The sequence below is a fragment of the Eurytemora carolleeae genome, unplaced genomic scaffold, assembly GCF_000591075.1.
Source record: "Eurytemora carolleeae unplaced genomic scaffold, Eaff_2.0 scaffold728, whole genome shotgun sequence".
Lineage (NCBI taxonomy): Eukaryota > Metazoa > Arthropoda > Copepoda > Calanoida > Temoridae > Eurytemora > Eurytemora carolleeae.
The window spans coordinates 116,368-129,812 of NW_019396676.1; the positions used below are offsets into that span (position 1 = coordinate 116,368).

At 30.9% G+C, this 13,445-nt stretch overlaps 3 protein-coding genes across 4 annotated transcripts in view; 1 reads left to right on the forward strand and 2 right to left on the reverse strand.

The window, feature by feature from the left end:
- The window catches only part of LOC111707250 (ATP-binding cassette sub-family F member 1), a 26,664-nt gene extending 25,251 nt beyond the window's left edge, over window positions 1–1,413 (reverse strand). Inside the window, exon 1 of the mRNA XM_023480316.1 lies at window positions 1,400–1,413. The gene's annotated coding sequence lies outside the window, so the exon portion shown is untranslated. The remainder of the gene's footprint in view (window positions 1–1,399) is intronic.
- LOC111707248 (insulin-like growth factor-binding protein-related protein 1) overlaps window positions 1–13,445 on the reverse strand; it is a 17,618-nt gene that overhangs the window by 1,956 nt on the left and 2,217 nt on the right. The window contains exons 3-7 of one of the 2 annotated variants that reach the window (XM_023480314.1): window positions 5,541–5,578; window positions 4,985–5,078; window positions 3,372–3,469; window positions 908–981; window positions 396–495 (exon numbers count right to left, since the gene is read on the reverse strand). In XM_023480314.1, the coding sequence (XP_023336082.1) occupies window positions 396–495; window positions 908–981; window positions 3,372–3,469; window positions 4,985–5,078; window positions 5,541–5,578 (404 nt within the window). Of the gene's footprint in view, window positions 1–395; window positions 496–907; window positions 982–3,371; window positions 3,470–4,984; window positions 5,082–5,540; window positions 5,579–13,445 lie in introns of both variants that reach the window. The other variant, XM_023480313.1, reaches the window with a different exon arrangement.
- Window positions 6,350–10,788, forward strand: LOC111707246 (uncharacterized). The gene is made up of 5 exons (XM_023480312.1): window positions 6,350–6,572; window positions 6,990–7,486; window positions 8,116–8,273; window positions 8,711–8,760; window positions 9,880–10,788. The coding sequence occupies exons 1-5, from the start codon at window positions 6,395–6,397 to the stop codon at window positions 10,005–10,007; spliced, it is 1,011 nt and encodes a 336-aa protein (XP_023336080.1). The 5' UTR covers window positions 6,350–6,394; the 3' UTR covers window positions 10,008–10,788.

A 13,445-nucleotide genomic window follows, 5' to 3' on the forward strand; every position in this document is an offset into this window, starting at 1 on the left:
GTCCAAATATTTCAAAAAGTCATATTGAAAGCTGTGATGCTTGGCTTTATAGTACCTGGGTAGTGATATAGTTCTACCCTCTATACTATCATACTGCCATGTAATAGTAATCTTCCAAACTCTGGATAAGTTTTTCTCTTTGTGGATAAAAACTATGTATTGCGTATAGTGATATAGTTCTACCCTCTATACCATCATACTACCATGTAATAGTAATAGTAGAATATCCTTTATAGTATCTGGGTAGTGATATAGTTCTACCCTCTATACTGTCATACTACCATGTAATAGTAATAGAAGGATATCCTTTAAAGTACCTGGGTAGTGATATAGTTCTACCCTCTATACTATCATACTGCCATGTAATAGTAATAGTAGGATATCCTTTATAGTACCTGGGTAGTGATATAGTTCTACCCTCTATACTATCATACTGCCATGTAATTATAGGAGCAGGGAAACCTTTAGCTTCACAATTCAGAGTTAAATTCGCACCTAGAAATAGAAATTGGGGTTAGGTATTATTACTATAAACTACTAACAATTTCAAGAATGTTTGAAGTAAGGTTTTTGGAATCCATTCTTTAAAATAGGATTATAGGGGTTAGAAACTGTCCCCTTTCAAAATTTCCCCAAATTTTTAGATTAGGAAAAGGGGGGGGGGTGTTCCTCCTCCCAAAGGGCATAGTTCTAAGTAGTTTATATTTAACTGTGATGTTTAAGAAATTTAGATGCAATGCAGCACAAAAACTAGTTTTATTAGTAAACAAAGAACAATTAGATTTTAGTAATTGCTTTAATTCTAAATGCATTGCACTTTACTTTTTAACCATGTTTACTATGGGTACAGTGATACTTAGAATGTAATAAAAATGAGTTTGTCTATAAAAAGTTCAAAAATATTTACCCTTAGGTCCGTAGGTGTCGGATGGTGGAGATATTATCACTGGAGATTCTTTACATGGTCCCCAATATTCCATCCTGGAAGTTAAATTAATCATATATATATATACAGTAGTAATCTCTGCTTGAATGTTTGTTTGTCTGTTTGGATGTCCGATCATAACTCAGGAACCCCTGGACCGATTGGCCACAAATTTTGATTGAGGAACTTGGTAGAACCAGGATAATGTTCTTAGCCTGATTAAACCTACTAAGTTGAGTTGTTTGACTTTTACAGGGAAAACTGAAAGAAAGCTGGGTTCCCAAGCTTGTATAGCTTCAGAAGAAGTAAATATTTCCATTTACTGATTATCGATTGAAGGATTCATAACTCTGATTGGATAATGAGATAGTTAGAAAGATTATAGATGTTACCGCCATACTATTTCTATTGGTTCAGAATAGACAATAAACACATGACTGAGCCCTGATTAAGGCGCTAATGAACTCGGCATACAGAAGTGAAGCAAATATTTCAAGTCCAATTCGTCCAAATATTTCAAAAAGTCATATTGAAAGCTGTGATGCTTGGCGCCGTATTCTAACCGTTGTAAGGGGGGGGGGGGGCTACGAGGGGGTAATATAAAATAAAGTGGTAATATGTTTTCCAGAGGGGTTTTAGATCTTAATAAAGGATATGTTTATGTCCCCCTTCCACCTTGACAGTTTAAAAGACTAAAAACAACTCCCACTGGAAATTCTTGTATAAGCCCGTGGGGAAATGCTTTAAAAGCTTTGATAATCTATAACCTTTATTTACAAATTCTTAAAAAAGAAATGGAAAGATTAATTTTAAAAAGTTGATTTTTTAGACAGGTGGCGAGACAAACAAGTTGTATAATCCCTGTAGGTGTTTAACCGAATTCCACTGTTTAAAAATTAAAAACAATATAATGGAACTCTTAAAATAAGAAAACTTTAAAAGAATTGATAAATAAATAAACTCATCCATTTAGTTCTCAGACAATGACGCTTTACAACTGTCGAAAAAACACTCTCTAAATAACATACATAAAAAACATCTATAAAAAACTTAAATACGTATCTCTCTACTTAAAAGTGGAGTTCTAAACCGTATACATTCAAATACATTAAATCCTGTTTTTGTCACTTTAACATGGTAGACAAGGAGTGATTTTTACGAGAAAGTTTGCGATTGTTGCAGTCAATTTGAAAAATTGTCAGTTACAAAATCAGTCAAAATGGATTTGAAACTGAAATAAGAATAGGAAACGATAAAATTGAAATCGGGAATATGTATGAAACTACTGAATAATTGGATATCAAACTACTGAATAATTGGTTATGAAACTACTGAATAATTGGATATGAAACTATTGAATAATTGGTTATGAAACTTCTGTATAATTGGATATGAAACCACTGAATAATTGGCTGTGAAACTATTGAATAATTGGTTATGAAACTATCAAATAATTGGTTATGAAACTACTGAATAATTGGATATGAAACTTCTGAATAATTGGATATAAAACTGCTGAATAATTGGAAATGAAACTTCTGAATAATTGGATAAGAAACTACTGAATAATTGGATATGAAACTTAAAAATTGGATATGAAACTACTGAATAATTGGATATGAAACTACTGAATAATTGGATATGAAACTGAGTAATTGAATATGAAACTAAATAATTTATTTAATTTTTAATTTTAATCTTTGTGACAGAAACAATCTCAAGAACTGCAGACGAGGGTCAACCCAGACCGAAATATGTTTTCAATAAATGTGGAACTAACATCTACTTTTTTACTCTACAGAGGTTTGGTCCATTACCATCACCGAATTTTAAAACTAAATAATTGGATATGAAACTAGGGATTCCAGCAAATGCAAGCTTATCGAAAAAATGCAAAAAAGTTCATGCGTATTTTCAAACTTTTTCGCGAAAAAAAAATTCCGCGAGAACCATTAGTGTTGTAGATGCAACAATTATTTGTACAAAAAAACATGTGGAATTCTCTGTTCTGAGAGCTCAGCATTAGAAGTTTTATTGTATACCATAATTAATAATTTTTCTTCCGATTTTTTTCGCAAAATTTTTGCATATTTCCCCCAGAAATTTTCGCATTTTTTGCAAAACAGATAAAAACAAAAATTTTTCGCATTTTTCTCGCGCGAACGAAAGACAAAAAAATTTCGCTAAAAACCTATAGGAAACTGAATAATTGGATATGAAACTGAATAGTTGATATGAAACTGAAAAATCGGAAATAAAATTGATTAATTGGATGTGAAACTGAATAATTGTATATGAAGCTGAATAATTGGATATGAAATTGAATATTTGGATATGTAACTGAATATTAAGGATAAGAAACTTAAGTAAAGGTATGAAACTAAAATGAGGGTATAAATATGAAACTGAAAAATCCACTAATAAACTTTAAAAATGGCGGCCATACTTAAGAATTGGTAACTGTGGATCAGCTGATCGCCTCACAGATTCTTGGTTGAGTTGGCAGGGAGTTCCATAGCTTACACCATCACTTCCACACACCATCTAAACGATCAAAACTTTCTTTTTTTTTTGATAAATCATCGTCTTTTTTGATGATTCAAGAAAATTACAGTTTTTTTCATTATTCGATTGTCAGCATTTTCTAGGAGTAAAGAGTTATTTTATAATTCTGGCAGATTGTAGATTGATACATTATGGATGGACAAAGATAAAATTAGTGTATGTTTTTAAAGTCTAGTTTTCATGGAAAATTTGTTCAGAATTAGGATTAAACAAATATTTTAGAATTTTAAAATATTAAAAACCTCTGCTTTGGTAATCTAAAACATGTGAGTAAGGATTGAATATACATATTTAATACATGTTTCAGTTTGATTCTAAATTAAATGATGTCATTAAGAAATTTACATTTTGAACAAGTGCAGTTTTTTCTATAAAAATTGACAAATTACTTACAAAGTATACAACCTGGACGTTTTTAGAAAATTGCTTGTAATTTCAATGGAAAAATGAACCAAAAAAATGTTAAATGGTTAATAATGTCAATTAATTAATCTTGCACTAAAAGGGGATGATTTATTTGGTCTCCTTTGCCATTTCGCTATCTTTGGTATGTATGTTTAATGCATGCACTGTATAAACTTGCTTTAGATACTTAAATATCAGGTTTTTAAGATTTACCAAATTGTACAAAAATCTGATCATTGTATTTTTTTCCCTGACCAAATATTGGTTAATTCACATTGAGAACCAAATCTAACATGTAAACATCCAAGAAAAATAAATGCTAAAGCAAAAATTGGCTTGAATTGTAGTTTGTATATCTTTATGTGCATAGAAATATATGTGTAAAAGCATATTTCAGCTTCTCACAAGGTTTTTCACAATTATTGGATGATTTTTGTAGAAAATAGCAGAAACTCAGTGGGAACATTTAATAAACTAATTACCAAATCTGTTTATCATGACGCTGTAAGAAAATTCATAGATGTTTTTAAGCTCTATCTCTAAATTTGACCATAGGAGAAACTAAAATTAGCTTTTTGCATATATTTCTCTAATATACGCTCACCGAGCTACATAACCTACAAATCAAGCCAATTTTTTGATTTTGCATTTTTCTTCTTGGATGTTCATGTAAGATTTATTTCTTTATGTGAATTAACTAATAATTGGTCAAGTAACAATAAACAATGTTTGGATTTTTTGTAGTGGTACAAATATTTGAGTAGTGGTAATATAAAGCATGTGAGTAGGGATTAATTCAATTTATGAAAACTAATCTGAGATAAGTAATTATCTGAATGTTTAAAAATATTTTCATTTGTTTAAGTGATCTTTCTAAAAAATATTGTATTTTTTATGTTTAAAAAAAACAAAATCTAATTTAGATTTTTTTCAGTAAGAAATTTAAATAAGCCATAAGTTTCTTTGATATTAAACACTAGCTGAAGTGCCTGGCATTGCCCATAGAATTTAAAAAATACTTTTTAAAAAATTTAATTTTTTGAAAAATAAATTTAAAAAAAATTAAACTATATTTAATGAAATATTTACCTTTTCTTCAGTGCACATACAGATACTTTCATCAGTTTCCTTGAAAAACCTACACTCAAGGTTGTCTCCACACATACCCACCTCTCCATACTTGCTGCTTATTATTCAAAATCATTTAAAGATCAAATATTATATGACAGGATTTAGATAGAAAACATTTTGCTTAAGCTAAGGTGTGAAGCAGATTTTCAAAAATCAGGTATATTACTCTTGAAATGGAGGGTCAATTTAAATCATTAAAGTGCTTAAAAATTGAGAGAATTTTAATTCTTATTTGGCATCTAGAGATTTATTGAAATTACAACACAAATAATAAATATATATCAGAAAGGGGGGAAAATTAACATGTTAAAATTCTGTTTTAAAGGAAATATTTCTCAATAAATTGATGGGTATATACTGGATGATGCATGTATATTATGCTTGATGCAAGTTTTGTAAGCTATTGGTTGCTCAGTAAGCAGTTTAATTATGGAAAATATTTTCATTTAATTATAAACTTAAGAGAAAGTTTTTATGAAATTAAAAAAGATAGTTTGATAAAAATGATAGATTCCTTGGATCACAAAGTTCCCCTTCTGTTCTTCCGCAAACCTAAAGGATAAAGGTTTTATCATTTCAAGATCTTTTCCAAAACAATTTTCTTGAATTGTAAGTGATCAAACAACAATTTCTAAACATTATTAGTTCAACCAGAGAATAAAACGAAACTTTTTTTTCTACCTTATTTTATAATAAAAGTTTCAATCTAAAATAGATAAGCAAACTTTCATAACATCTCAATAAATTCTAATAAAAATTATTGCCAACACTATTCAGCCTTACCATTAAAAGCCTTTTTAAACCAGAGAAGAAATGTTTGGTTATGTCCAGAAATAGGTTTTTTTACCTTACATATGGAAAAATCAAGATTTGACATTTTCAACAATTTTTCCATATTTGTTTAATTTAAGTAATTTCCAAGAAAAAAGTGAATAATTATATTTTGGTCAAAAATAATTTAAATGCTTTAAATGGACCGTAAGCCTACTTTAAAAAAAAAACCCATGCAAAGACGGCAATGTCTGATTCACAATGGTACATTTAAAAGCTTTGTCTGATTAAGCATGAAATGGATTCCAATGTTTATATATGAAATTGTATTGTTTCTCTACAAAATTTATCTGCACATTTCTACTTGGTAAACATACTAGGTAAACAATGTGTTCCACATTATTGATTTTCAAGTGTATAGAAAAAAGTGTAGAGAGCACTGTTAATTCACAATGAATAGTCGGATATATTTTTTGTTATGACACATTCACAAAGTGAATAATTGTAGTAACAAGGTAATATAACAATTGAGTTTGCATACCCCACCTAGTTTAGTTCTGGTCCAATATTTAGTCAGTTTACATTAGGAGAACCATAATGGTGGAGGGTGGTATGGTTTTGCCAGAAAATACTCAACCAATTTCAAAACTTATAAGAACAGTACTTTTCCTACGATTGACAACAGCCCATCAAAATGGAAGCGGAAACATTGTGTTTTGGCCTGTATCCCTCAAGTCAGTTATTCTTTATATCATTTGGGTGATGGTACCCTTAGGTAGGTTGGAAGTTTTTTTTTGGTTTCCAAAAAACAGTATTTCAATCAAGACACATTTAGTTTTGTAGATTTATTTAGATTATATATCCATATAAGAACTTTTAATTTAGCTATTTCTGTTTAAAACATGCTTTATTCCATTTAAACAGTAAAGGGGTATACATTTTTTGACCAGACATTCCCCCCTCTATATATAATAATTATATTCTTCCCCATTCCCCCCCTTCAAAACTATTTTATCTGCAGTTTAATATTAGGAAATCTTCGAAAATCCTGGGGTAATTCTTTAAAGTATATACCCTTACTAAAACCAAATTAAAAATACATTTCAATGACAATACTTAACAATTAACATAATAATGACCTGTAAATCACAAGATAATGCTGTTTTGATTAAATTTCCATTTCTAACTCTAGGTGTTCAGATTCCTAACTTTATTAAAATGATCACCAGTAATCCCAGCTTCACTTATCAGTTCACCTTTGTGGCTCTTCTTCTGGGAATGAATGGACTGTATTTAATCTTACCCATAGTCCTGGGATATTTTCTCTCTAATACGCCGGGTCTCCTTATGGTTCAGATCAAGCCACCACGACGAATAGTTGGAGTTCTTCTGATAGGACTCATCTTGTTTATCAATGTAATTCTTACATCAGTCAAATATTGGAGTAAGGTTGATGTTTTGATATTTCACATTATCTACTTCTGTCTAATTTTGATTGTTAATGTACTGTCTGTTCTTGTTGTTAACACAGTTACTGACAACTATATCACCACGGTGGATTCAGCAGAATTGATCCTGTCAGCAGAAAAATCATTATCTATGTTTAGAGCATTGAAAAAAGGACTCAGTCCATATATATTTATTTTGTATTCAATTGAAACACTTTTCCTCATCATGGAGTCATTTCAGGTACATCCTAAACTAACACTTTCCGAATTGACAACTTCCCAAAAGTACAATTTTCCAAATGGCAGTGGTGCATATTTTTTAGGTTAAGCCTTCATATGCAAGGCTTTAGACAATGTAAATAATAAGTTTGAAAATATTGTACATTATTAGGTTTTAGAATTTTAATGTGTAGTTCTGCTTTCCCATCAGAAGAAATTAATATTTAAAACATTTTCCGAAGGGAAATTGTTTTTCTGGGAAGTTTACAGGAAATTTCCCTTTAAATGTTGTCACTTGGGAAATTGGGACATTTAACTTTTAGTAACATTCACAGTGCTAGAAGTTCCCTAAGAGTTTTTTCTATGGAACATTAAAATCAAAACCTAAAATTAATTGTTTCATTATTTACTATAGTTTGGTAACCTATAACTTTGTCTGAAGTTTTCCCAACAAAAGTCAACCCACTCAACTTAGAAAATACAAACATGCTGAGACCTTTCCTGTGGTTATACTAAACTCTCCAATCAAAATTAAAGGCTAATCGGTTAAGGGATTTTTGAGTTTTGATTGGACATCAAAAAAACAATTAAACAATTAAAAAAAAAAAATTATTACTTTATATGTAAAGATAAAGACTTCCTTTTAATCAGGCATCAAACGAGTTGACTCAGGACTCTAAATCCAGAACAGACGTAAACATGTTTGTTTATATACTATTCTCTATCAAAGCAGTTCTAATGCTTTTTAACACTTCATCTGTGGCTGATGATTGCTATGACAAACTGAATGAGAAAAATGATGCTCTTAGGTCAGTATGTTTCTAAATGGCAGTGACAGATATTTATATTCAATCTTTGGAATGAACCATGAAAGATAATGAATACAAATTCAAATAATAATATTTAATTTTGGCTTCACATTTAAAAAAAAATCGAATTTTAATAAAAGGAGAGCATGGCTAGGTGACATAGTTGAACTAATACTGCAGTTTAATAGAAAAATTTAGGATTCATATAATAATAATTAGATGTTTTTATGGGTTATTATGTTAAGAGTTAATTTTATATATCTTAACCTGTTCCAAAAAGGTTTTTTGTCACTTTTTCCAACCAGATTATTAAATAATTGTAAAAAAACTTTTGAATTATCCTGTCTGGAAAAATTTGACTCAGTGATTATATACTGTAAAAACCAGAATTTCCCTAATAATTATTTTGTTTAGTAAAAAAAAGTAATTACTTTAAGGAGTACTCTTGTGACAGGAAATAAAAATGAATCTGCAAGTGTTACATCAGGTTAAAATATTTTCTTTGATTTTGCAATTAATTTGGGTTAAAGTTGTTTTTATGCACTATGCCACTTTCCCGATTATACATTTTCTTTATGTACAGACCTGGTACTTCACAAATGAACTGAGTTTTCAATGAGCCTTTTTATTTTCAAAGACTTTTATTTCGTTTAAAGGATATGTACATTGTACTTGAATTGTATAATTAAAATCTCTAAAATGGATTGACAAATAAACTGACAAACTGTAAGTAGGGCTGGTCCGTTCTAGAACAAGAGCCTCCAGCTAGATGGTTCCCTTCTTGTTTGTTCTTTTTCCAATCTTTTTTTGCATTATTAAACTGCTTTGTAAGTTTGTGAACTTTGAAGAAATGAAAAAAGAAATTTACAAGATAATTTTAAAAAAAGATAATGAAAAGCTTTAAAGTACTGCTTCCAAAATCAAGAATCTGAAGTTTTTTTCAACAAATTTCCAGAGTGCCTTCCTTATGATAAGAACGTGTTCCTGATTTTAACGTTCCTTTTAAGCAACTTCCGATTGTTCCACGTACGTTCTTTAAATAATTGTTCCAATATTGTTAAGAAGACATTCTATGTGTTCGTTCTTTTTTTGGAATAGTGGGAGCGTTCTTGATAATTCCATTCCTTCTCACGAAAGAACGATTGTTCCCCAGGAACAACGCCCAGCCCTTACTGTAAGTGAAAAGTGAAAAGCTGACAAATTGACAAACTGACAAAGGTATAAACTGACAAACGAACAAATGGACAAACTGAAAAACTGAAAAACTGAAAATATAAGGGGGAAAAATACCAACAAATTACCAAGCTGAAATATATAACTATTGAAAACTCGAAAAACTGACAAACTTTGAAACTATAATTTTCCCTGCTATCGGAATTCATAATTCAACTAACTCAAACATGACGAATTTACAATCAAATCCTAAGTACCCTTTTCATAGATATGCGTCTTACATTGTTCTTATTTCAAATCTGCACATGAGAGATTAATGTGATTTGGGATCTAATATGATTTTAACTTGAAAATTAGTTATCCTTAATAACCATTTAATCCCTAAAATTGCAAAATACCGAAAAATACCGATAAAATCCCATTTCTTTTTTAGTTTTGTCCAAAATTGAAGCAGAAGAGAGATTTGATGGAAATGGGTATTTCTTTGCTGGAAGACAAGCTCTGTTGAGTATTTTAGGAACTGTGCTAACTTATCTAATCATTCTCTATCAATTTAACTAAACTCAGGGCAAATATTTGTATTCCACAGCAACTAGCCCCACCGACTTGGCTTGATATCCAAGGTGTACACTTTAATTTTGTGAGTGTTCGCCTTAAATTGAATAAATTCCTTTCTTGGCATCAATTAGGACGCTTGAACTAGGGCTGGGCACGTTTCATTCTAGAACGAGGGCCTCCATGCAGCTATATTGTTCCTTTCTCGTTCGTTCTTTTTTCAATCGTGTTATACACCTTCCGTTCCGTTCCGTTCTTGGTGTTCTTAGTCTAAGAAGGGTCCCTTCCATGAGTGTTAATAAATTATTTATGTAATTTTCTTAAGTGGACTCATCGGATACTCCCTCTTAATACTGTGGTGTAAGCTTTAAGAATCCGAGTTTTTTTTTAACAGATCTCCAGATGTTATATTTAACGAGCCCCCCCCCTTGTGTGTCCCCCTCCCAGTTGGGGGGGGGCACACGAAGGGGGGCCTGTGCACCCAGGCTCCCTCTCATACGCCCCTGCACATTCCTGATTTAAAATGCAACGTGTTCTATGTGTTCGTTCTTTTTTTCCCAGCACAATCGGATCGTTCATAATAATTCCGTTTGTTCTTGATAATTCCGTTCGTTCTAGCGAAATAAAGATCGTTCCCCAGGAACGATTCCCAGTCCTAGCTTGAACTCTGAAAGTCATGAGAAGGTTTCCCGCATACCTAAAGTTGAACCCTCCAGGAAAAATTAACCATCTGAAAAATTGCACCTTCTGTTCAATATACAATAACACAAATAGCAGCTAATTACATTTCAATGTATTAGTTTGTTTAAATATCTTAATGTAAAGCACTTTTAACAGAATTAAAATTGGATTTAGAATAAGATACAAAAACATTTTTTAACCAATGCGCGTGAAACTATTTATAAAAAATATTTATTCTCAATAAAAAGAACAATTTCTAGAACATATCATAGAGAGAAAGAGAGTGAGAGAAAAATAAACGTTTTAAAAACAGGATGTTTAAAAAACGTGTGAATTGAGTGAAGGCCTTCATGTTGTCTCTCTTAAACACAATTTTAATAGTATCCAAGTTAAAACATTTTACATCAAAACAATACAGTCTCCGCATTTTCCAAAATATGGTCTACCATTTTTGCACCTTCAAAATTGACGGAGATATAGGAAAATTTGTCCAGAGTCCGAATTTAATGAATTGGAGCCGCGGCTTAAATCTACCAAAAACCGGTTTCAATTGAGCGCCGGCTTAAATCTTGAAAAATGCAGTACAATTTAAAGTGGAAGCAACCATTTTGAGCCGCGGCTTGATAAAATAGTCTCATGTCAAAGAGCCGCCTGGCAAGTTAATACAGGGCAATCTTACAATGGCAACTCGCTGTTGGTAAAATGCCTAACATCCAAATATTGGAAATCTCCACGATTCTTGAGTCGTCATTTAATTCCCATGTTTATTGGATCACCTTGTATAATATACACACTACTACTGTATGCCAAGTCCATTAGCGCCTGATCCAATCAGGGTTCAGTCATGTGTTTGATGTCTATTCTGAACAAATAGAAATAGTATTGCGGTAACATCTATCTTTCTATCTATTTCATTATCCAATCAGAGTTATGAATCCTTCAATCGGCGCTATCAGTAAATGGAAATATTTACTTCTACTGAAACTATGGTGTACCGACAATTTCTAAAACACCTCATCAGCAAAATTTCAAAGTTGGAATTTTAAATGAAACTATTAAAGAAGGGGGGGGGGAATTCTTTCATTATTTTTTTTTACAAATATTTGTTTTCTTAATTCACGTAAGAGCATTGTTTTATAGGTAAAACTTGTACTTTTTAGGTTATGTAAATACAAGTATTGTTTGCTAAAGGATATCCAAATATACCTCATTAACCACTATAATTCTATTATGGTTTAACTATTAATAAAGTGCACAAATTTGAACAAAAATACAAATTTATTATTACAGTTGTACACTGAAATATGTACAATACATACAGCTGGGGAGTTATTTTTTGGACATTAAAATTAGCTGTGAAAAAGGAATGGATTCTTTGCCACAAACTTCGATTTTCTAATCTCAATATCTTTTCAGCCTAATGTTTTAGGACATTAGATATTTCAAACTATAGATTCTGTTAGATCAAATAATCCATCATCAGGTAACAAAGATATTGGGATTAGAAAATTTTAGTTTTGTGGCAAAGACTCAATTTCCGTACATACGATCAATTTCATGATTCGAGTTTATGGAAAATATCAAATTTAAAGTTTTAAAAAAAGTTATAAAAAGAGAATTCTTTAATCATTTTATGAGTTATTTATATTTATAATAAGTTTTAGTATTCTTATATCATTATTCAATCCTTTTTGTACTGTAGAATCATAGGTTTATTAAAATAACAGATAGGACACTAGATGTCGTCTTTTCAAGATTTTGATGAAACTCATTCACAACAACCCTGAGGCAGAAGCCCAGAGGAGTTCCGCGCAGTCGGCTTAGTACAACTCTCTCTGTCTAGTAATTATACGCCGACTACGCGAAACTCCTCTAGGCTCTGCCTTAGAGATATTGAGAAGGAGTTTCATCCAAATCTTGAAAAGACGACATCTAGTGTCCCATCTGTTATTTTAATTAATCTATGTTTAGAATATTGTAAACTCAGAAATTTCAATGTTTGTATAACGTTTCAATCATTTCTTTAGTAATTTCTCAAATCAGAAAAATATGTCATTGGTGTACAGTGATAGACTGGTTGGAAAATGTGTTTTTGATTTCACTCTTTCCTATATTTTAAATATAATCTATATTCCGCAAGTCAGTAATATATAAATATTAACATATATATTAAAAATAAATATCGAAAACTCGCTGAGGTGAGGAGAAAAATACAACTAGAAATAAAGAAAAGATAAATAGAAAGAAATAATTTTGCATAATTTATTGGATCTGTAAACGGTAACGGTCATTTCATTTTAAAAATAAACATTTTTCACAAACTTTTCTAGATGTAGAAATGATTACTAAAAATGTCCTTTTCCTTTGATTTTTTCCCCCTTTTTTGTCATTATATTCTCTAATCGGTAATCCTCTTTATTAGCATGCAAGTTAAAATAAAAGAATACCAAATAAGCTTCATCCACCCCTTTTATTATCTACATAATCTACCTGGAACTTTGACTCTTAAAATCCCCGAAATCAAGGAACCGCAATATCTCATGCGTCAAATCTGTGTACTGCAGTGGGAGGAATAAGAATATATTGTATTTACCACATTGACCAGAAATACCAAAACTCATATGTATTCACTCTAACTTGATATATTCACTTGTTTTTTGTTGGACTGTAATATCACATCTGAAGAGCTTAAATCCTTTCCCTTTAACTTCTGTCGGGGGCACTGGGTTTGTTTACATTCCGTCCGAATTTAATGAATTGGAG